Raw genomic sequence first — 25,488 nt, forward strand, 5'->3', positions numbered from 1 at the left:
TGCTCATCTTCATGGAATCACACATCTCTCCGGTTTGGTAACATGCATTTAAGACTTGACATAAATGTGGAGCTAAACGATCCCAAAATGTAGCGTAGAATTCAACCGAAAGGCCATCAGGGCCAGGCGATTTATTCCTATTCATATTTTTCATAGCGAGAGTAAGTTCGTCAAGCGTGATCTCGCCTTCACAAGATGACGCCTGATCAAAAGTTAATTTCCGTGATAGAGAGGATAAAAGATCTTCTTGAAGAGCAGCATCTATCGGTTCTTCGGAAAAGAGCTGAGTGTAGAAATCGATATGAGCTTTTTCAATCTCTTCTTGGGAGGAGACTTCGATACCGGTAGAATCATAAATCGAAGAGATGTGGGATCGTTGAGCTTTAATTCTTTGTAAAAAGTACCGACTGGGGCGTTCGCCTTCCTCTAACCATTCTGCTCTACTACGAATAATGATTCCTTCGACTTGTTTAGTTCGAAGGGCTTTCAAACGACATTCGGTGTCAGAAATTAAAGGGATAACGGAATTGTCTCCGTCAACTAAACGTTGACGAAGACGGATCAATTTGTTCGTCAAAATTACCTGGTCTCTTTGCAATTGTCTTCGCTTTTTACGGGAAAAGGAGATCGTTTCTTCTTTAATAGACTGTTTTAAAAACTCCCACCAATCTTGGAGACACGGAAAACAAGATAAAAAACGTACATGATCATCGATTAGTTTCTCTATAGTAGCGCAAAAGTCCTTATCGTTCAAAAGAGAGTTCTTAAAACACCAAACGCCTGGACCGCGTTTTACAGCGGTGGGAATATCAAAGGTAAGAAAAACAAGATCGTGGTCGGATATCGAACAAGGGCGAATGTCACACTTAACGTTGGGTGATAATAAATCTTTCGAAATTAAAAACTTGTCAAGTCTACTCCCAATTGACCGTGTGGAATTAAACCACGTAAATTCCCTTGATCTTGGATGCAAATTTCGCCAAACATCTGAAAGCGCGAAATCACTTTTTAAAGATTCGTAGTCTTTGTGTATAGAGTTATTCCCACCAAACTTATCGAGAGCGTTGTCGTAACAATTAAAATCTCCCCCGATGATAGTCGCAGAGGAGGGAATGAAAAATTCATGAATCGAAACAAAAAACTTTTCCGTTCGGTAGGATTGGTAGGAGCGTAGATATTGACTAGATTGATATCAAAGTCGTTGCACCTGATCAAAACACTGACAATACGACCTTGCGAGTCCTTCTTCCAAGATACGATTTCGTTTGAGCATTTCGAAGAAATCAAGGTGACGACACCACCCTGTTTCCCGGAGGCAGGGGACCAAAAACTGCGGCCCAGCCATCTACGGGATAGAGATTTGATAGTAGATTCAGAATGAATTAACGTTTCTTGTACAAAACAGACATCACAGTTGGACTTCTCGATCAAATCAAACAAGCAATTGTAGGTAAGGGGGTTTGCTAGCCCTCTTGCATTAATAGTTAAGAGTTTGAAATAACTTGGAAAAAAGACTCACTTAAAAAGATAAAAAACTTACTTGGAGTTTTTAGAGTGTCTATTTTTTCTTTTCCGTGGTGGTAGTTTCCTTTCGACTTGGAGATACATCGAATGATTTTCTTTTGAGATCGTGGGTGGTTTCCATGTCACTTTCGGTTTCAAGGGTAAATGAAGCTGTGGTAGGAACAGGTATCGATGAGCGTGGCCTTCCGGTGGTGAGCGTAGGTGTAGTAGGTTTACGAATGCAGGCAAGGGACAGATCCGGCAAGCGAGCAGGTGTGCGACGGGATGACGGCTTGATGGATTTGGGAGCAATGAAAATATGAGGATCCAGAATCGGGGAATCAGAAGAGACGGATAACGGTTGAGAAGATTGTTCAGAGAGATTGTGCGAGGGCAGTTCGGGTTGAGAGTGTTGCTGTTCAGGTTGAGAGTGTTGCGAAGGTTGTTCTGGTTTAGAATGTTGCTCGGACTGTTCAGGTTGAGAGAGTGGCTGAGTCTCGTTGAAATGTTCAGGTTGAGAAGGTTGTTCCGGTTGAGAAGATTGATCAGTTTCATTGAAGTCGTCAGGCGGGGGGGAGACGGGAGGCAAACTCTCAGCAAGTTCTTCGTTGACGGGCGGATTTGGCGGAGGAAAATTTTCAGAAGATCGTTTGGGTGGAAGAAGAACAGAGGCAAGTGGAGCATTTTCGTCAATAGAACCATGGTCGTCTGATACATCAATGTTTACTTCATCCGTTTCATCGGTTTCGGCGCAGTGAGTGAGTGGAAAGACCCAAGAGTAATCACAATTGATCCCCAAGTGGCCTTCCTCTTTACAAATACAGCATAGAACGGGGCGTTAACACTCTGACGCCTCGTGGCCAATGCCTTCGCAATTGAAGCAAATCTTGTTGGGGCAGCCATTAGCAAAGTGTCCAGAACAATTACATTTGCGGCAAGGAGGAACTTGGCCATTATGTCGCAGGAAGATCTGAAACTTTCCAAATCTCAGGAAACTCGGGATAGGTTTAAAAACCCGAATACGGTAGTATCGAAAGCCATCGTAAGTAGCGGGAGCATAAGAATGCTTACCTCTCCGATGGTGTAACACCTCACAGTAAGGTGCTAGGCGTTTAATTATCGCCAAATCTGATAGTTCAAAGGGCGCGTCGTAGATGGTGAGAAATGTTAACGGTTTGTCAACATCTTGTAGGGCGTAGTTTTCTGAACCAAGTTTTAGAGAATTGAAGCTTAAAAACCTTTCTTTGGCGGTCTCAGATTTGAAAGTCACCACGACTTCCCCACTAAGTTTTCGTTGGAGGCATTGTATGTCTGTAAATTCAATGTTCAGCGCCGAAAAAGCATCGAAAACGGAACGAGCAGTCGCTGATTTAGACGGTGTAAAGAAAGCGGTTCTCGGCCGCTGCGGCATGTCGTTTTCAATAAAAGCAGAAACCCGCTTGTTTGGCACATCTTTTCCAATATTTCCAGAGGTACGTGCGGCTCTCGACGCATATGATTCTCCACTTACGATCGATGAGTCTTCAATGGTTCCATCGGCAACTAAATCTTCTAACAATTCCTCAGTATTCATGGCAAGAGTACCATATAACCCCATAAATGACACACAAAGCAGATGAAAAAAAGGCCCAAGGCCAGACTAACCTTGAATCGACAAAGTTAAACTTTGGCTAATCGAGGAGCTCAAAATCGCACGTCTGAATTAGTTTTGTTTCGGCCTTCTGGGCCTCATCAGTGCAGTGCCAAATATGACAATTATTACCAAAGGGAATAAACTATTTTATGCAGCCTGCGCCGCGTTTAACATTATCCCGGATGGGTTACATCTGGGACTTATAATGGTAGATACTTAAACATCCGAACATGTGATTTCGGGCCTCTTTTAGTTAAGTTTCGGTGCAAAGCAAACATTTTTCTAAAGGCTGAAGGAATTTCGACGGAATCCTCCTTATCTCCCTTCAGAGGGACTTCAATAGAGGTGTCCATTTCATCGTTCAGTTAAGTAGGCTGTGTTTATTTGAATTAAGCGCAGTTAATCGTTAAAACAAATCATACAGGCTAATCACGCGGCGGCGGGCGAACACCACGTGTGCGCGTCTAAGATTAGTCGGTCTTAAGTATTGAGATTGCAGGAATAGTGATCTAAACATTACTTGGAAGGCTTCACTTAGACTTGCGTGCCTGTTTATGTTTAGTTGTATTTCTCGGACGTGGCGGCGTAGTGTGGATAACACAATCCAGTACGATCTTGAAAACATTCACAACACCGCCTCCATTTTAATTACCTTAGCTGAGACCGGGCGACTTGATTCAGGATAATACAAGCTACCCACGAGTTATCGGGCTCTCTGCATTCGTTTCACCTTGGCTAAGACGTTAAGACTTAAATCGTATTTTTGACGCTGTATGGAGTCCTGACCTAAGACGTAAAAGAGAAAATATTCGGCGTAACAAACAAGGCTGAACTCACTAGTCCCCTGAAGGAAACATTTCACTGTGCGGCTCTAGGAAAATTACAGTGGTGCCAATGACTAGCCCTAAACGCGCTTGTTGTAATACTTTCAATCGGCATGACATACTATCAGTCCGCTCGTTGTGTTGCTCATCGAAACAGCCAAAGTGTAAACATTATTATTTGATTTTCCCAGTTGTTGTTAATTTGTGTGACCAGGTTGTCACCTCTCTGGCTGTGTATGGAAGGGATGTACAGTTCTGGCTTTGTCAGCATAGGTCATGATACTTACTCGGCAGGAGTGTTATTGCTCTGTGCTATTCATGTACCATTTGTGCTGTTGCATATTTTGTATGCCTATAACTACCTTGTGGTATTAGAGATCACTTGTTTGTGCCAGATTGTTTTATACTGCCATCTCTCTTATTTTTATTTTATTTATGGCTTAACTTTTATTTCATTTATGGTTTAACTTTTATTTTATTTATGGTTTAGCTTTTTTTATTATTTATGGTTTAACTTTTATTTCATTTATGGTTTAACATAGGATTCCAATATTGTCTCATGGCTAAGCAGTAGGCTGATAAAACCTTGATAATAAGAGCTTTACTTTTGGTGTAATTCAAGTTCTTTACTACCTGGTGCAGCACCTCAAAGTAAGAACACTTTTTTGTCCACTGCAGTGACATTGACACACCGTGTACCTGATAAGGTCAAAAAACAAATATGGTCCAACGAGTATGTAGACTTTTCACCATTGTTAAACAGTAGCTTTACTCAGTCAGACGATCATTATACCTTCAGGGTAGAGAAAGGTGAAGGTGGCAAGCCAGCTTTAGTTTTAGCACGTAGTCCTAAGTGACAGACTGTTCAGTCGATTGAACAACGGGTCTCGGCCTTTCAGGTGTTTGTCGCCATCTACTCAGAAAAATCCCCTTACGATACCCCAGCCCTCATAAAGTATGAGAGTCAAATCAGAGTATGAGAGTCAAATCAGAGTCAATGTGCCAGTTTCTCGATAAACGTGGTTACCCTGTTTCTGTCGTTCAAGCGGCTTACCACCGCGCCCAACTTATTGATCGACATTCAGCACTGCAAACGTCGCATAAGGAAGATTCCGACCGCATTCTGTTCACTCTCACCTTTCACCCTCACAACCACTCAGTTAAATGCATCATTCTTAAAAACTTTACATTACTTCAAAACGATTCAGAGACAAGCACTATCTTTTCTTAGCCTCCGCTTGTTTCATTCAAACGCGACAAAAACAGAGGCAATTTTTTGGTCAGAAGTTCTTTTCAGACTAATGACCAACCAGGCACTTTTAAATGCGCTCGTGCACGATGCAAAACGTGTCCTTTCATTCAAAACACTGATAAAATATCGGGACCTAAATGATCCAGTAAGATCACCGATCACTTCACTTGCACCTGCGCCAATGTAATCCATTGCATAACTTTCACTTATTGCAAAAAGATATACATCGGCAAACGGGCAGAAGACTAGGTGACCGATTCCGAGAACACCTTCGAGACGTGGAAAAGAATGACAAGGACACATCGAAACCAGTCGCTAGACATTTTAATTTACCTAATCATTCTAAGCAACATATGGCAATCTGCGGTCTTTCCTTACACATAGGTAGCAAGGAAAGTCATGAAACTCTTAAACAAAAGCTCACATTTCAAACCGGCAGTCTAAATCCCACAGAGATCAACGAACGCTTTTCATTCAACTAATTTATTCGTGTTTTTCTCGTTGCCATGTTCCCACCAATAACGTAGCTCCATTTTCTGCCTTTAAAAGCACACACAACCCACAATTCCTCTATTCGCTCCGACGAAGGGCTAAGGCTCGAAACGTCAGCTTTTGTAATCGTTAGGGTGGCCAATTTACCATTTCAACTTTGTTGATATATCCAAATTATTTCGTTACTCCCACCGACGCAGCCCCAAACAGTTTCTTTCGAAACTATCAGGCTTTACTCATGAAGTATGGGTCAGTCATTAGAGATTTAGCCTCACAGGGAGCCAATTGGAAGCTCTATGACGAGAATTTTCGGAGCATTAGGTAGACACAGGGTGTTCCTTGGGACCAAATTCACTCTGAGCTTTGGCTTAGGTCTCATTCCTTCGTCCCAAACTTAGTACCCAGCCAGGAAAAGTAAACAACGGGGATCATTTGTCCCAAAGGAATTTTGTTGGAAGTTCCACAAAGGAATTGCGTGCCCAGGATGTTCTTGCAAACATCAGTGTTTCAGGTGTGGAAATAGCCACCCAATTTCCAAATGCTAACAAGCCCCCAAACAGCCTATGGGAAATACCGGGCCCAAGTCAACTTACCTCCGAAGCACTCCCAACTCCGGTCAAAGTTAAGAGCTTAGCAAAGTACTTATCGGGGTACCCAGATAAGCTGCATAATTATTTATTAAGTGGTTTTTTTTACATGGCTTACGTTTACATTATTATGGCCTCCATAGAAAGCAGGTTTTCCAATAATCTCGTCTCAGTATCTGACCTCCCAGATCAGGTTTACTAAGAGTTAACTAAAGAGACCCAAGAAGGTCGTATAATGGGACCTTTTTTAGAACCCCCCTTGCCTGACCTTGGAATATCTCCCTTGGGGGTCATACCCAAGAAAGCGCAAGGTAAATTTAGAATGATTCACCATCTTTCCTTCCCCTTTGGTGGGCGAGTTAAAGTGCACCTAAACCCAAAATTTTTTTTTTTTCGCTTAACGAAATAAGCTTATTTTTTGGAGTATTTCTGTGCAAAAAGTTTTTAATTTGCTCAAATCTTTAATTTTCTATGCCCAGTCAAAATACGGAAAATCGGCCGCCATCTTGCCCCACGACCAAGTTTAAAGAAGAATGGCTCTAGCGGGTAATGTGACGTCAAATCGAGAACACGAAAGTCTGCATCTCACACATTTTCACTTGTTTGGGAAGATTGTCGTCGATATTGTCCGAAATATGCCCACTAGGTGTGTCGTATGAAGAATGTATGAAGCGCGATACCCTCTTGCAAATTTCGCACGTTGCTACATCCTTCTACAACACACTTAGTCCGCATATTTTCGGACAATTATCGACTACAACCTTCCCAAACAAGTGAAAATGTGTGAAATGCAGACTTTCGTGTTCTCAATTTGACGTCACATTACCCACTAGAGCCATTCCTCTTTAAACTCGGTCGTGGGACAAGATGGCGGCCGATTTTCCGTATTTTGACTGGGCATAGAAAATTGAAGATTTCAGCAAATAAAAAAAATTTTTGCACAGAAATACTCAAAATAATAAGCTTACTTCGTTAAGCGAAAAAAAATGTTTGGGTGTAGGTGCACTTTAACGATTTTATCCCACTAGAGTTTTGTTCAGTACACTATGCTAAGGTCGATGATGCAATTCGGCTTATCAAACAGTTAGGCAGAGGTTGTACTCTTACTAAGACGGATGTCCGGAGTGCTTTCCACATTATCCCAATACACCCCTCAGACTGTCACTTACTGGGAATGCAATGGGAAGCCATGGCTCCAGATAAAACAGAAGGCTCTAGTCCAGCATTAAATTTTGCAGGCATTGAATTAGATTGTTTAGACATGGAGGCCAGGCTTCCCAAAGAAAAAGTTGAAAAAACCTTGGACGCAATTCGCTCTCTTCTACCCAAGAAAAGAGTACAACTGAAGGAACTCAGTTGTACTCTTTCAGGTTTCCTGAATTAAATTAGTTTCCTGAGGCAAAATTCAGGTTTCCTGAATTTGGCCTCCCCGGTAATTACCCTTGGCCGAGTTTTTATTAGGCGCCTTATGGCGCCTCACCATAGGTATCAAGCATGCGCACCACAGAATTCGATTAACTTTGGAAACAAAAAAGGATTTTAAGAATCTGGGAAACTTTCTTAGAATCCTTCAACGGAAAGTATTTTTTTTTAGAAGAAGCGTGGTCAGCCTCTCATAACTTGCAATTTTTCACGGATTCTGCGCAGTCTAAAGGGTATGGAAGTTTTTTTGGCAAGCATTGGGCTTATGGTACGTGGCCAGACCCATGGAAGGCATATAATATTTGTTTTCTTGAATTTTTTCCAATTGTCGTAGCCCTCAGCACATGGTCTAATGAACTGAGAAACAGGAGGGTCCTCTTTGTTAGTGACAACGAAAGTGTGGTTCATGTTTTTAATAAGCAAACAAGGAAGGACACCAAGATACTGGTGTTGTTGCGCACAATGCTTCTGATTTGCCTAAGAAACAATATTCTCTTTAGGGCGCGTCATGTTCAAGGAACTAAGAATGTGTTGGCTGATAGCTTATCTCGTTCACAGGTCGACAAATTCCGAACAGTGTCACAGGGCATGGACCCAACACCAACCCCTCTGCCATCACACCTTCTACCCGAGAACTGGGAGATAGGCTAGCCAAGTTATTAGAAGCTAGTCTGAGTGTAACATCTAGATTTGTTTACCGTCACCCCTGGCAGATTTTGCAACAATTTGTAAGGGATCACCTAGGGCTCCAAATTCCAGTTTTTCTTCTTTCCGAACATACTCTAGCCTTGTTTATCGCCTTTTTAGCTGAAAAAGCATATGCAGCCTCTACAGTAGTTAGTTAAATTTCGGCATTAAGTTTTCCCCATCGTTTAGCTTCTCTGCCTGACCCCTCTAAATCTGAAGTGATCAAACTCGCATTGCGGGGTTACAGTAAAACAAACCCTTCGAGGGACACTCGTTACCCATTACTTTATCCATACTCAAAAATATCATCTTGGCCTGCCAGCACACAAAATCATCCTTGTATAGCAAAAAATTAACTCGGGCTATGTATGTAGTTGCTTTTTTTTCGGCCCTTAGGGTTGGGGAGATTACTTATCGGGGCAGTCAACCTTGTCAAAATATCATCGATATCAGTCAAATTACCTTCATGAAAACCAGGGAGGGTACTGTCACCGCATTAAAGATCGTATTAAGGAACTACAAGCATTGTGACTTTGCAAACCCAGTAGATATTTTCCTCTACCGAGAGAGTCCAATTTGCCCGGTCTATCTTCTGTCAGAGTATATAACTATTCGGGGACAATTTTCCGAACTTCTTTTCTGTTGGTTAGATGCCTCCCCGATATCTCGATCTTTCTTTGTGACAGCATTAAAGGAAGACCTTCAGTTTTCTGACCTGGATAATTCGCACTATTAGACTCATAGCTTTAGGATCGGTGCTGCTTCCTGGGCAGCAGCGAAAGGTATGTCGGACACACAGATGAGGGATTTTGGACGCTGGAAATCTAATGCATTTCTGCAATATATACGAACCTCCACGATGGGGTCTCTGTCAGCCTTCCATGCGTAAGTCAGTACCGTTTGCCTATGCTTGCAAGAGGGATACCACATAGGCATAGTAGACTTTCCCAAACATGGTACAGAACTGGTGTGCAGGGGCCACTGGTATCTGTGTTATGTTTGTCTTCGCATTACAGTGAATATGGAATATTATTAAAAACTGGATCATTGGATAATGCAATTCAAGACTTTTTATTGGCTTAGCCATTATGATATATCAGCCAATATACCATAATCTACAAATATGGTAAGCGTACGCGTCAGCTTAAGATCAAAAGGAGCTAAAAAATTCAGTTTCTTCTTACAAAATAATAATTTCTTGGGCGCGTTTTTAATAAAACAATTATTCCACTCGCGCTTGTTGGATATGAGATGATTATAGCCAACTCGGCGCTACGCGCCTCGTTGGCTATCTATCATCTCATATCCAACGCGCGCTCGTGGAATAATTGTTAAATAGAGTATGAACCACCTTTTAGATTTAAATATTAGGTAGGGCCTACTTAGGAGCAGTTGTGCAGGGGCCAACTGTTTCCTAAAATGACACATGTTCTGAGCATAAATTGAATGTGTAATCATAAGCCGCTTTAATTTAGGAATGGCAGCTGAGCAGGGGCCCCCAGTTGGGCCTTTCGGATAGAATTATTTGGTAGTGCCTCCGATCCACTTCTCTTGCCTGCCAGTAGGTTAACGTTAGGTTCATAAAGTAATTCATTTAACGGTTTGTCGATTCCTTCTAAGATGACACGCTTGAGGGGCGGTTGTGCAAGGGCTAACAGTTTCTCAAGCATGATCATAATTCCATTAGTATTAAAATGGCATTGGAGACTAGCTTTCAGTCTCTCAATCCCGCCAAGGGGCACTAGGCTGGTTTACCTGCCAGTTTAATCACGTTTGGTTGTTACAGGAGTTTTTGTTCAGGCACTGTGCATTGCTTGGGCTTCGGGTGGGGCGACCCTGTCTCTCGGGTCGATAAGGGCTTTTGCATGTTTTCCCTCACCTTTGCTGGGATTAGGTTTGTATTTCCGGTTTTACTGTAACTTGACTTGGTATTCAAAATAAACGGCCACTAAAGTGAGTGGCCAAATTACGGCAAATAAAGGTTTCCGTTTAATTCTCCCAGCAAACCGAGCTCACCCCTAGCTACGCACAGTTTAAAACACTTGGTTATAAGCAAGCGAGCAAGAGGCATAAATAGTTTTAAAAAGAATTCTGCTCATTTTACTAATACTTCTAATAATTTTAGTGCAAAAGTATTTCGAGTGGGTATCACAAAGATATATAGGCTTAGGAAAGCAATAATATGCGCATGATAGCTTTCCTCCAGACTGGTGGGTGTCGCGGAAAAACAGTTTCTTAAAATTAACTAACAAATTTACACAACTAAGGCCTTCCGAGGGAGATCAATCTGGTAAATACGATTCTTTCTTGGTAGGTACGGTTACAGTACAAAGATATCAAAACGCGTCATCTAATGTCAGAACGCCCTCCTGCCTTTCGGAAATTAGCTTGAAATAAATCGATCACAAATGCTTAATTAAGTCGAGCATACGTGTAAGTTCTTAACAAGTTAACGAGAAATACGAGAGTATACTTTATCGGTAAAGCGACTAAAAAAATGTAATAGCGGTTTACCGTTTAAGAATATAAAAAGAATAGCGTAATCGTTCAATGCAAAGATGATTGGCCGATCTTACACCGTGGACTTGCATCAAACTACACTGTTAAATCCTCGACGTTTGCATACAATTGGTTGTCGTACATACTCATGTTGATTAGCCTCTGCAGAGAAAAAAATTATAATCAGCGTCAAATAAAGACAGGGTTCCTCATTTGTTATAAATAGTGATCCTCATGAGCGGTAAGCTTTCACACAAATTCAAGAAGAATGGTGTGACACCACCAGAGGAATAACTGGTAGAAAGACGCAAGGTACACTTGTTAGCTCGATGATTTCCCCTGACTTCATCAACATCAAACCATCAACAGTGATGACGCGTATGAGGCTCCTACGCGTCTGCAAATACCAGAAGGAACCCATCTCCCAACTGTGAGTAAATGATGTAAGGAACTTACTTACAAATCAGAAACGAACCGCTTTGGGGCCTGATGAGATTCTTTACCGGCTTTGGCGCGATTACTCTCCCCATCTGCACCAGTGATCCCCAAAATTTTTTAATTGCTCACTCAAACATCAAAATGTTCCATTCTTGTGGAAACAAGCAAATGTCTCGCCGATCCCTAAGGAATCTCCTCAGACTGAATGCGATCAACTTAGACCTACCCCATTAAGCAACATCACATAATCTATGAGCGTCTTGTCTGCAAACAAGAACTATCTCCTTTCCTTAAGTCAGCGATTGGACCTGACCAATTCGCTAATAAAAAGGGACACAACACAACTATAACCAGCATTTTTGGCTTGAGCAACTTGACACGAGTGCGGATTTTGTCACAGCCTTTTCATTTGATTTTAGGAAGGCTTTTGACTCCGTCTCTCATCGCGTTCTGTGCAAACAAGATGATGTCGTATTACATTAAAAACTGGATAATGAGCTTCCTGTGTGATCGCTGACAGAGCGTAGGGGGTTGATGGAGTGGTTACCAGTTCCCTCAATAACAATAGAGGGGTTCCACAGGGGACTGTGCTTGGACCCTTATTGTTCTCTTTCATGGTTAAATGCCATCAAACCTGTAACCTCCCAAACCCTACTGATCAAATATGATATCACAATTGGCCTCAATCGCACTGATTCATCACATCAGGAAGTAGCAACATCAATGTTTGGACTGACGATAATCAGATGAAGCTGAACATGAAAAATACCTTTGAGATGGTTGTTAGGGGTAAAACCAGGATGCCCCTCCCAAAGTCCATGGATGGAATAGCAAGGAGTTAACTAAAGCTGTTTGGAGTTACAGTAAGTGAAGATTCATGTAATTGGGACACTCAATTCGAAAATATGCATAGCAAAGCGAGTTCTAGATTGTACATCCTTAGAGTTTGAAAATACTACGGCTACTCACTACAAGAGCTTACACTGCAATTTGACAGCCTTAGAATGTCACTTTTCACCTTTGCTATTGAGGTGTGGGCTTGTGCCCACTATAGTAAATATCTCTCCCAAATTGATAGGTTTTGTAAGCGGGCTCCACGTTAGGGATATATCAGCAAATACACACCATAACTAATTGAATTAAAATCAAAGATAGGCCAGTATGGGAGAACAAAACTACTGATAGTAATCATCCTCTTCATGTACTGCTTACACCCCAAAGAACAAGGAGCCGTTTTTGGTAGCAGTTGGTTATATGAAATTGTAAGCTCAGACGTATGACTCTGGGCATGTTTCTTTTGGTATTTATAACTATTCATGAATAAACAATTTCACTACTTTATGCCGTCGTTGTTTGCTACTCTTTGTTGCGTCTTAATGCCGTTTTCCAGTCATCTTATGTAGTGTTTATCACTACGATGATCGTTTTTCATACGTTCAAAACCGCAGCATCGCAGAGGTCATGGGTTCAAATCCCATTCGGACCTGATTTTTTTTTTAGGTCTTATTTTCACAATACATAAGTAGTGTTCATTACGCAAGGATCGCTTTCATACATATCTTATGAACTTTAAAATACTAACCATAGAGTACCGTTTATAGTTGGAACATTTTAGTTTGCTCCTTCGCTCGTGGAGCGCTAACTCCGGTGACATAAAAAAAAAAAAAAAGATGGAATCCAAACTTGTCAAAATGAAAGAGATGAGAATATATTGCTAAGCTATCCAGGTAAATGCTGTTAAAGTTAAAAACCGTAACTGACTGAGCCTAAGCCAGTCACTCTTGCATAAAAAAAAACCTCTCATTTTGATCACAATTCTCACCTTATGTTGGGTTTCCATGTCCTTGAGCTGATTTTTCAATTCAGTAAATGTTGGTCTTGCATCCGAGTCATTTTTCCAGCATTTCATCATTATCTGATACCTGGTATATTTCGAATGATCTGTTTAATATTTCAAGAAATTTTTCTTGCATGATCAGAGAGAGTGAGTTGAAAAAGAAAACTTACAATTTTTCATCGACGTGTTGTGGTTTAGGCATCCTGTATCCCTCCTGAAGTAAGTTTGCAATTTTTCTTCCATCCATTCTTGGGTAAGGTGAACCACCTGGAAGAACCACAAAACCATCGAAATAAAATTGTAGCGCTGTAACACTACCCTGTGTAACAAAGATTGTAAAGGGAAGCTCATTGCGCTTGTCCCACTCAACAGACAACATTGTTCAATTAAATGTAGTAAAGAGCAAAAGACATTGTTTAATTAAAGATAGTAGAAAGCAAAAAAAAATCTAGTCTCATAAACTTCCATTCGATAATACCTATGGTAAAAATCTCGTAAAGCACAACTCCATAACTCCAACTGCAGAAATAAAAATCAAACGAATATAAATTAAGTGACTGAAGACATTAATACGACAACTAAGATAAATTCTTTCACAAAGATGGATAATTATCAGTTATACTTACACATCACTTTTGGTGGTATATTTTCCGTACGACAAGGCCTCATAAGCAGTCCACTTCACGGGAAGACGGCCCTAAATATTTCAAATATGACTTTGTGAATAGCTTAAAAAGTAAAGAAAGCAACCAGCCAAAGACAGTTTTATTTCAAGTTATACTTTGTCACGAAAAATAATGTTGCGTGACCTACATGACCTTCTGGAAGGTTCGCGAAAAGTCATGGTTTGTTTAATTTAGTACATAATGTGTTCGATTCTAAAATTGGTATATTTTGTAATGTTGGTATAATTAGACCCTTCTATGTAAGTAGGATAGGTTAGGCGAAGTTTTAACTAAGTTTTCACAAGCGAAGAGAGTTAGTCGTGATCAGTCGTGATCAGTCAAGCGTGACGGGGCAGTGTTTATCGAAGTTGGCGGAGGCCGTGTGTATTTACAAGTTTATTGAAGTTGGCGGAGGCCGTGTGTATTTTTCAAGTTGAGCGAAGTTGGCGGAGGCCGTGTAAGTTTACTGAGTTACGTGCTAGTGTAAAGTTTATCAAGTAGAAACTACGTTCATTTTGGAATAAATCTTCTTGTTCCTGTTCCGACAACCCTGCGTTCTGTTTAGATTACAAATCACCTACCACGTAAACATCGAACTCGTAACATACTTGTATAAGTTTTCCTTAGGCAGGGGCGTAGCCAGGATTTTTCAAAGGAGGGGTGGGGGGTCGGTCAAAGAGGCTATTCACCATTTACACCGCTGCTCTCCCGCGTGTATCAGTGGGCTCAGTCGTATTATCGCGGCATGAAGGCCCATATCAATGGCTTTACGGCCAAGATATTGTCAAGGCGTTTTCGCCACCTGAATATTGTAGGTTGTTTACTCTAAAGAAGACCTGCCGAGGGGGGATCACGGGCACCCCAGGACCCCCCCCCCCCCCTGGCTACGCTCTCGTTAGGGTCCCATCCAAAGATTTCGTGACCGAAATCTGGAATATATCAGCTATATCACAACAATAATTATAAAAGATCATTAGATGGAACGATATGTTAATGAGTAGTATCGCCCCCATCTCCCCTCTTTCTTGATTACCTTAGTCTTTCGTTCATAAATATTTTTCTCTTGCACATCTCTGGCCATTCCAAAGTCTGTCACTTTGCACGTTTCCTTTTGTCCAACCAACACATTACGCGCTGCGAGGTCTCGATGGATAATCTAAGAAAGAATTGATGCTTCAGCAAAAATTAGCGAATGCAGAAGAAAAGACCTGAACTGAATCGGTTCAGATAGGAAAAAAAACTCTAGCAAATACAACTTATGGTGTGTGTAGTTCACAGAATGCTCATATTAAGATTTTTTTGGAAATCTAATTCTGTAATGTGGCATTTTTTGCGACCAACAAGAAATTTTGGAAATGTCAAGTCTTAATTCCTTTTATTCCTTGACACTAAAATGGATATTTAATATACACTCAGTTTGGGCTGAATATCTTAAAAGATCCTTTCCATTCTCGTCTCTGCCTTTACCTACACAAAAGAAACCCAGATATTTCCATTTGATGGGGTGTTCTGGGAATGATGAAAAAATATGCCATTTGCAAATTGGAATAAAACTAAAATGATGGCATTAAAATTGGGAGGATTCCCTTAAAGCAAATTGAGGCTTTTACAAAACGGCAAGATTAAGTTTACATTATCCGGCCGCGATCTTGTAAAGACAACATTCTATGAAGGACAGAGCTTAACTTTGCGATACGCGTTACAAAAAAATGATTCACAATTAAGTTCTTTTCCTTTAGGTTTTTAATTAACTTACAGATTTTGAGGACAAATAACTCATTCCATCTGCGATTTGCCAGGCAAACTTCATTAGCTGCTGTGACGTCAGATTTGTTTGCGGTTTGATATTTGGGTCTTTGTAGTATGTGTCCTTTAATCCGCGGCTCTTTCTCAGGTAACCCAGCAGATCCCCAAAAGGCACATATTCAATCAAAACCAACAGTGGCTCTGAAGAGATCAAACAAACAATATGATAAACTACTCTATAAAAAGACTGAATAACAAAAGAAATAAATTAGTAATCCAGTCATTGTTAGTACTTTTGAACGAATCTTAAAAAGCAAGATGCAGTTTTAAAAAGAAAAGCTGGAAGACCAAATGTTTCCCTACAAAACTCGGTTTGCTTATACAACAGAACGTTCAGTTCAATAGCAAATATTCGGTCTTAGACAATCATTAAATCCAGGAGCGTCTATGTTGACTTAAAGAAAATAACGAGACAGTGTTACAAAGTAAATCAAAAGGAAATTGTGTACAGAAAAACTAGACCCGCATAACCAAAGCGTACCAGACTCCGTAACACAACCCAGAAGCTTAATGACGTAAGGATGTGGTTTCAGCTGCTTCATTGTTTCAAGTTCTTTCATCAAATCTCTCTTGTCTGACTCAGCAGCGTTAGCTAGAGCATTAAAAAAAGGAAAACAATTTGGTTAATTGGAATAATATACGAAAATTTGAAATGACAACATTTGACAATTTGAAATGACATCATTAGTTATGAAATGGCAAATAGCTGAAACATTACTGTAACATGGTAACATTTCCTGAATGATTGTAGGCCAAGACTGTCATTAAATTAAAAGTACAAGAGCTCACATTTAAGCATCTTAATAGCCACTGTAGTCGTTTCAGGCCTCCCTCGAAGTCCTACTGCTGTTCCTTTGGCAACCTGACCAAAAGAACCTTTACCAATGATCTTTTCTATGGTCACGTGATCTCTTGGAACTTCCCAGGAGCGTGTTAATGGATAAAGAGGCGCGTAATCAGCACCTGGAGCGGCACTTGGTGCTTCTCTGTTATCTGTGTTAGCCTCCCTGAGATCCATGTAATCTGCAGGAGGTTGTGTAAGTGTTCTTGAATCGGGCTGACTTGCTTCGATATCTTCTAATCGTAATTCATTCTATTAAACCAACATACGCGTTAAGGTTTTCACATATAAATCTCTGATCAATCTCAATAAAAAGGTATAACCGGCCACTAAAAAAATAGTTCACCCATTTTCATCAAACTAACTTTTAGGCTCTTCTTTAACAAAATATTACAAACACGTTCTAATCGTTTGTCTTTTATTGCTACAAAGAACAACCAAGGGTCTGTGTTTATAAAGTAGTCGGGGACCCCTGTAGAGGAAATCTGCCCATTTTTTTCCAGTCACAACAAAAAACTCCCAATTCCTTCAATGAAAAACATGATTTTTTTCTCGTTATGTTTTATTCAAGTTTTTGCAGCAAAGCGACGTGAGGGCACCAAGGACGGCTTTTTTCGGACCGGCTCATGTCAACCCGTCCGACCCTACACACGTCAGCTTCTATTATGTTTTGCTATGGGATATCGCGAGCGGGGCCGAACTGGTCATACGATAAATCTTTTATCTTTTCTTGATCATGTTTACACGACAAGTGCGGGATGACCAGCTTAGGCGGGCTGCCTGGTCTACCGGGCAGAATAACCTTCTCAGCTGAGGTAACAATTTGCCGTGTAAACGTCTCAAGGTGGGTAAGCCGGGGTTGCGTTTATGTTACAAAAGATCAGTTGAGCAAAGTTTTAGCGAAACGCGCGAGTTTAAAAACCTTGTACATTTCTGTACCATACAAAACTAAAACGTTAAAACAACAACTTTACGTCCTCCAAGCAATGAAACCTCGACAGCAATTAAGTCACGCTTTTGTCCTGAACTCAAAATGCATTCACTTGTTATGCCGCAGTGAAGACGTCGTATCGTCAGAAACGGTTAACCCATCGAGCTATAGGCGAAAATCTTAGAGGAAAATGAATTCCGTTTTTTCGCCTACCTCTCACCACACGTTACCGCAGTGACCTCTTAAACTCCCTAATTACAAGCGCTACGTACTACAAGCGCTACGTACGACAACCGCGAGAAATTTCACCCCGGAATCTCGCAATTATAAGGTTGTAAGTAAACGCAGGTTATTTTTCGCCCACAGTTAGGCGTGTCACAACGCCTGCCAGGGGTCCTCCACCTTCATGTAAACAGATCCTAACATTTTGTTCTCTGCCATCAAAACTTACATGTCCAATGGAGTGATCGAAGCTCAAAGCATAATTTATTTCGCTGAAGCTATAAATTGCAACGAGAAGATCAAGGAATGCTAGTGTAATTATTTGGAAAATACACATGCGAATAAACTCTTGCCGCACGCAGCTCCCTAACTACTGATTGTAAGTAAAATAAAGCATCGGAAAAAGTAAGACAGTATAAAGAGCACGGAAACAATTATTTAGAAAGTCTACCGGGTGCAGCCGGTAGACTTATTGAGTTCAGCTACTTTCTCTATTTCATCCTATAACATAAATGACTATAGAACGCATCGCCTAATCGGATGTTTTATCAGGTTTTATAGTTCACCACTAAATTTTCTCCGATTCTCACTGATTTCAGTTGATAACGTGACGCGATAGCTTTCATCCGTGGAAAGACACCATCAGCCCGTAATGCCCGTCCGCGGAAAATAACAGGATGGATAGTACTCATACGAAAAGAATTTTGAATGGTTTGACGGCCGCGAAGTTAGGTAGATCGGGAAAGCAGTGACGTTTCAATTCTGACAGACATAACGTATTATTTAGCCAATGTACGGTTGCGAATTATTGACGTTTGTGACAGCCTGGCAGGCTGTGCGCATGAAAAAATATTTGATTGATCTACATTTAAGGGGTTTTGACTGTTTTTCAACTGGCGCGCGGAAGAAAATTTAGTGGTGAACAAGACAATAGAGTGTTTATGTCTCGGAACTATCGGTCTGATAGTTGCTCGACAGAAACACTCTATTCTCTAAATAACGCCCGCATTTGATCGGTGATAACTAGTTAGGTCATAAAACCAATAGAACACATGGCCTAAATCCCTCAGTTGCAACTTACGTCGTAAACACCTCTTTCATCTTCATAAGTCCTACAATTGATAAGGGATACTAATATTCATAAACAGCAAGGCAATTCGTCAGTTTTAATTGAAATTTTATGTTAAAATAATACAATCTCTGGTGCATCACATTAACACAGTACGCAAACGGTAGCAAATTCTTACCTCTGTTTCCCAACAGCGCCTGAAAAAAATAACAAAGGGAAAAAGACAAATGATGTGCACGTGGGTTAAAAATTTTCTTTCGGCAAATAATGACTCGTACAGTCAAGCGCCCTAACAAAGAAAATAAATTTTTACTTACCTTTCCTGTGTTGCCAGATTATGTAAATCACTAGAAGAAGGATTATGAAGGCAAGAACCCCAATTATGGCAAACAAGACGTTGTTAGATCGGCTGTTATATTCCTCAGGACCTAAAATGATTGGTTTTATAAAGGTTAATGAAGTTACATTCATATGATATTTACACTGATCCTGGTTGATATACTGCTCTCATTATAGGGCTTGGGATTGTGACCGAAAAAAACGTCAAATCTGGTTGGCCAGATGTTGAGGAAAAGTGAGGCGTTACTCTACTATAAAAATTTAAAAAAAGCAAAGTTTTGTTTCATTAAACAACAACAACAACAACAACGAAAACGACAAAAACCACCAAGAAATATATTCCTCTCAGATATGATTTGTTTGATAAAAAAATATGCAAGTATAATTAGAAAGAGTCAATCGAAAGAATACTTGTAAACAGTTTCTTTGTGATATTTACCCTTTGTTGTGCTTCCCAAGCTGACTGTGGGTATAAAAACTTGTTTAATTGAGTCCGGATCGACTTTAAAAACTCCGAATTTGTCTTGCCTTGCAGTATCCGACAGGAGGGTCCACAGATGACTAACGACTACACTTTGATTGAGCCTCATCATGAACGTGCTATTTTGATAAAAATTTTTTCCAACGGTGTATAAAGAAACACGAATAAAAAAAACCATTTACCTGCGGGAGTTATTTGGGATGGAGTGGAAACTGTACTCGATACTGGTTTAACTGGAGAAAACAAAAATACGACCTTTAAATGATCGACGTGAAATTTTCAATTTTATACACCGAATGCAAATATGGCATCGAATTTGAATTGCCATTGTTCTGGACTGACTAGCCTCGTCTTCACGTGGAAATACAAAAGGATTATTACATGTGTGAGAGGCTAGTCATTCTAAAACAATGGAAACTCAAGTTGGACGCCATATTTGCATTCGGTGTATTCTTACCTCAAACCATACTTACCATACTTACCTCAAACCACTTGATGGTAATTACTATATCTCAGCCAGAGGATCGACGCATCGAATTTGTTTCAGGGAGGTCTAAAACTATTATCATTATTACTTATATAATTATCATAAGAATTAACATTGTTATCATTATTATCCTTATTGCTATTATCATCATCATCACCATTATCATTAAAAGGCGTCCATTAAAAATTGTAACAGAACTACAGAAAGGTTCACAGAATCTAACGGCAAAGCCTATTTTTAAATATGAAACTCCCAAGGACAATTCAGTCCCAGTTAAAATTGGAATAATAGTTTTCCCTTAGTTTTGAAGGTATCAATGCATGGGAACTGTTTAATATAAGTTTTGAAATAAAATGTCTCTTTTCGGCAACCATATTCTCCCGCATCATAACCAGCTTCCTAATAGTTAATTTGTCACCGGTTGACTGCTTCAAGCGGTGAAAGTTCAAGTATCACAATCTTACAGTCTCTCTGATACACTCTGGACATCCTGACAAACTTTCACAATTTTTATTGCTCAAAAAATGTGTCAAAATGTTTTCATTACCCGGAAACGCGTGTGCTGTTGATATTAGAAGAACAATTTGGCCCCCGTCTCAAAATATCAACTCGAGTTGCATTTGACATGTCGCCACTTGACATTTTATTTCAAAACTTATATTAAACAGTTCCCATACATCGATACCTTTAAAAATAAGGGAAGCTATTATTCCAGTTTGTAACTGGGACTAAATTGTCCTTGTGAGTTTAATATTTAAAAATAGGCTTTGCCGTTAGATTCTGTGAACCTTTCTGTAGTTCTGTTACAATTTTTAATGGACGCCTTTTAATGATAATGGCGACGATGATGTCAATATTCCATGTCGTGTGTGTAAGTTTGATCATTTAAAATATATGTGATTTTGTTCAATACATTCGATAAACTTGTAGCAAAATTCGATAAATTCACCTTGATATTCATCGATAATACATGCATTATTCATTCGATAATACACGCTATATTCATTCAGAAGGCAGCGTGGTCGAGTGGTCAGCGTGTCGGATTTGCGATCCGCCGCTCCCGGGTTCAAGTCCCGCCCTGACCACTACCTGGATTTGTTTCACGGTAGCCCCGAGTTTCAAATCCTCGGCCATGCTTGTAATATAGCCAACTGGTTTGCCTTCGGGCAGTTGGGATTCTTAATAACGTTATTTTCAATTCGAATTATTTCTTTCAGTTGTTTGGTGGAAAACCTGTAAACTAGCTTCTAGCTAAGTGTTTCTCCATGTTAAACTGTTTATTATTATTATTATTATTATTATTACTATTATTATTATTATTATTATTATTATTATTATTTGTGAAGGTGTAGTCTGATCGTCCGGGTGAGTGTAGTCCTGAGAAGGACTGTTGTCGGTGGTAGTGACTGACGTTTCGACAACCTGTGCGGAAGTCATCATCAGAGTCAAGTGAATGATTGTTGTCAGTAGAATGTTCTTATTCCAGTTCGTGTGAAATGATCGGTTGGTTTTGTCGTGATGTTATTGGCTGTAAGACTCAAGTGACGTAAGTCGGTCGTGATTGGTCTGTTTCGATCTGTCGGTAAAGTTAGGTCGTTCTTTTTCGGTCGTTTGTGATGTATATTATATATTATGTATATTACTATATTATTATTATTATTATATTATTATTATTACTGTATTATTATTTGTGCAATATTCATTCGATAATTCATGCAAAATTTATTCGATAATACACGCTATATTCATTCAATAATTCAAGCTACAGTCATTCGATATTATCACGTGCCCCGTAGCTACATGACGGCTTGCTGAAGTCTACAGCACTGGTTGTCCTTCTTTCCATTTCAGTGAGTTGTTTTCACCAGTACGTATCGGTGAATCTAGCAAAAGCATTCGCGAAGCTCAAGAAACAAAAGCTGTCGTTCATTGTTAACAGTATCGGCCATGAAAATAATAATTGAAAGAGCCACTTCAACACCATTGAATAGATTGCCTGCGATAGGATATGTTAGTTCTTCAGAATCTATCTCACATCTATCTAGTAAATTGAGCAGGCTAAGCGCTAAAGACTCCCATTCAATTTGTTCCGCCATTTTAGACAACCAGTAGCCTAGCCTTCTATCCCAAATACGGAAGATAGGTCACTTGCATTATAGAATGAGTATTGCTTGAATTATCGAATGAATATTGCATGTATTATCGAATGAATATTGTTTGAATTATCAAATCAATATTGCATGTATTATCGAATGAATATTGTTTGAATTATCAAATGAATATTGCATGTATTATCGAATGAATATTGCTTGAATTATCAAATGAATATTGCATGTATTATCGAATGAATATTGTTTGAATTATCGAATGAATATCAAGGTAATTTATCGAATTTTGCTACAAGTTTATCGAATGTATTGAACAAAATCACATATATTTTAATCCATCAAACGTACACACACGACATAGAATATTGTAAAAACTATCGGAGGGGGAATATTTTTTAAATTGTTTACTTTTTTAAATACGGGAAAACTTTTTCATGAAATCGAAACGTGTACTTTTTATTTCAAAAACGTAGACGATGGCTTGTCTTTTATTAAAATCCTATAACAGGGTCATTTTGTGAATGCAATTGTCATGCAGTGGTGTGAATTCGGAATTCAGAAGGAAGTGCAACAAGAATTTGAATTTTGACCCTGAAAACGCGCCATAGATATATAGAACTCAAAATTTCGCTGAACGTTTCACAAACGAACAAATTGTGTTGAAGAATTCAGATATTAACGATTAAGAGTCACGTTGATTGACGTCACCGTTAACTTTAGCTACCTCTCTGTGTGTCTGTGTGTCTGTGTGTCTTTATTGTTCAAAAGATAAAATTACATATCTTATGTTACATCTAATACAGGAAAGTTACTTTATGTGTTACTTTATGTACTTATGTACTTATGTACTTATGTACTTTATGTACTTATGTACTTTATGAGTTACTTTATGTGAAGGATTATTAAATAACAAATCGTTTTCGGCTGCGTTTCAGTCTTTTTATAAACAAATGTAGTACCACAAAATTTATTTCGAAATCAATTTTTGCCGAAAAACCAAAGTGATTTAAGAGCGAGAGAGAAGAAAGATCTAATGTTAATTATCGCCAAAAGGTCGTGACAAAAGTCTTTCCTCAAAAATTCTGCCCAGCAGGCAAAATGAGATATATTTTTAAAAAATGGCAACAAAGCTTGAGATGTTCCGCAATAAGCATTGACTCAAGCGAAACGGATACCACCCGCCGTGAGCGGGCCAGATGGGGAGAATACTGCTCGCTGTGGGAACCAATCAGATTGCAGGATTCGTTGAATACCGCCCGCTCACGAACTGAGAAAAAAATAATTAGAATTATTTATCGGCTGAAGGTCGTAGTTGAAATCTCTGCTTACGAATGCTGACCAGCTAGTAAAGCAAAATATATTCATGAAAGTTTGCAACGAAGCCAAGGGTGTACTAGGCGACTGAACACGCAACGGATAGGATACCGCCCGCTGTGAGCGGGCCGGATGAGAGAATGCTGCCTGCTCTCGTAACCAATCAGATTGCAGGATTTGTAGATTACCGCCCGCTCACGAAGTGAGAAAAAAAAGTCTTATCTTTCCTTTAGAATGCTGAGGCGGACCTGAGTATGCTGCACCATTCGCAAACTCAGTTTCAGTTATCAGTAATAGCACAATCATGTACTAAAACCTCTTCAACTCACCAACCAGTAGTAACAAACTGATAGTTGTATTTCCCAGTGCATTTTTTGCAAAACAGGTATACCGTCCTTCGTCACTTGAAGAAGCATTCTGAACCTTCAAGGTCGAGTTGGTGGCAATTTTATTGCAATCGGCATGATTTCCTTTGTACCACGTAATGACAGCAGGGGGGTTTCCAATATCCACTGGGCAATCAATAGACCCGTCTTCTCCTGACTTTAATCTAATGGTTGCGCTGGAATAGGTGGCTGCTGGTTTATCTAGATTAGAAAAGGTAAGATAAAGAAGTGAAGAAAGATGTTATTGAATAAGATAAACTAAACGAGCAAACAGTTTAACTGACAATTAAAAAGAAACTTTAGTTCATTCTTGTCAAAACTGTAACCTTTGTAAAGTAATGATCTTTTATTTAAATCTACTAGAAGTTGAGTTACAAGAAAAGTGACTTTCTGCACCGATATTATCTATAATTATGGGTTAAGAGAGATTTGATTTGACAAGAAAAAACATCTGCAAGTGTTACGCTGAAAAATTAATCTATTAAAAGGCTGAAAAAGTAAATTCTTACACTGCACATTAATGAACATCGTTGTCCAAACACTTCCACAACTGTTGTTTGCAATGCATCTGTGTTCCTTTTGATATCTTGTGATGTTAGTGATGTTCAAGAGTTTTCCTGGAATGACCTGACCGCTATTAACATTCTTCCAAAAAACAGTTAAGGGAGGAGTCCCTGCAGTCACACTACATTCCTTTGTCAAATCTGTACCTTCTATGACTGTTGCGTTTTGTACCTGTTCCATTGCAGGTGGGTCTGAAAAGGAATAAATCTAAGTGGTTAAAAGCATTCTCCTTTTGTTTAAAAAAATTAAAAAGTCACTCGATTTTTATTCTAGAGGTTATTTCTTGGATCAGAAGTAGATTTCTTGAAAGGAATTTAAAGACTTATCCTTTTAAAGAAGCTTTTAACTCATTTTTATTTCTGACATCTGTATTTATACGTTTTTAGCTATGTTAATTTATCATGGTATTTTCAAATTCTAGTTTTTACCTTGGCATAATGATTGTAAAGCGCAATGAAAGATAAGCCGAACTGAATAGCGCAATATAAATTGGCATTATTGACTTCATATCATTATAATGTTACTAATGAACGCCATAGAGGAAAACGCAGTTCTGAAGCGCACAAAAGATGCTGCTAAGTTTGACGTAATGCTTTTCGAAAGAAAAATATCAAGTTTCTGGTGATTGTATTAATTTAACCTGTTAAACTATTGCGGACTAGCTGCATATCTTGATGCGAGTAACGAAGACAATTACAAAAAGAAAATGAGGAAATGTATTTATCATGGGTTGCGTAACCCTTTCTTTCGGGTGTCACATGGTATATTGTTACGATTGCTTCATTAGCGCGTCTTACGACCGTCCCTTCGCCCTGAAATTTGAATACCCAGTGACTATGGATTATCAGTTTCTCTTAGAAGTAGTTTTTGCAAACACAAGCATACTTTAGATTTGTTTGTAGGGTGATTTTTCTCGCTGTATTTTTTTACATCTCCGGGTTTTCATTCTGTTGATGTACCATTCCTATCACTGTTGATGAAGGCATAATGAAGGAGGTCGCATACGGCTCGTGTTGACACACCCCAGTTGTGGTTACTTATTGAGTGATATATAAATGTTTTATATTCGTATTAGCGGGGTAGCGAATTAGAATATAAAGC

General features: G+C 39.5%; 2 protein-coding genes across 2 annotated transcripts; both read right to left on the reverse strand.

Annotated features, from left to right (window-relative positions):
* Positions 1-9,452: 9,452 nt before the first annotated feature.
* On the reverse strand, positions 9,453-19,637 carry LOC111340182 (proto-oncogene tyrosine-protein kinase receptor Ret). Its single transcript, XM_088727828.1, has 13 exons — positions 19,487-19,637; positions 19,026-19,136; positions 18,887-18,905; positions 18,721-18,751; positions 16,435-16,738; positions 16,127-16,237; positions 15,596-15,786; positions 14,873-14,995; positions 13,801-13,871; positions 13,653-13,693; positions 13,345-13,441; positions 13,160-13,259; positions 9,453-11,061 (listed from the first exon to the last, which is right to left on the reverse strand). Exons 1-13 carry the CDS (start codon positions 19,635-19,637, stop codon positions 10,996-10,998), a joined length of 1,416 nt encoding a protein of 471 aa, XP_088583954.1. The 3' UTR covers positions 9,453-10,995.
* Positions 19,637-24,829, reverse strand: LOC148726865 (igLON family member 5-like). Its single transcript, XM_088726394.1, has 3 exons — positions 24,333-24,829; positions 23,767-24,024; positions 19,637-19,761 (listed from the first exon to the last, which is right to left on the reverse strand). The coding sequence occupies exons 1-3, from the start codon at positions 24,565-24,567 to the stop codon at positions 19,637-19,639; spliced, it is 618 nt and encodes a 205-aa protein (XP_088582520.1). The 5' UTR covers positions 24,568-24,829.
* Positions 24,830-25,488: the final 659 nt, after the last annotated feature.

Source organism: Stylophora pistillata, chromosome 7, assembly GCF_964205215.1.
Source record: "Stylophora pistillata chromosome 7, jaStyPist1.2, whole genome shotgun sequence".
NCBI lineage: Eukaryota > Metazoa > Cnidaria > Anthozoa > Scleractinia > Pocilloporidae > Stylophora > Stylophora pistillata.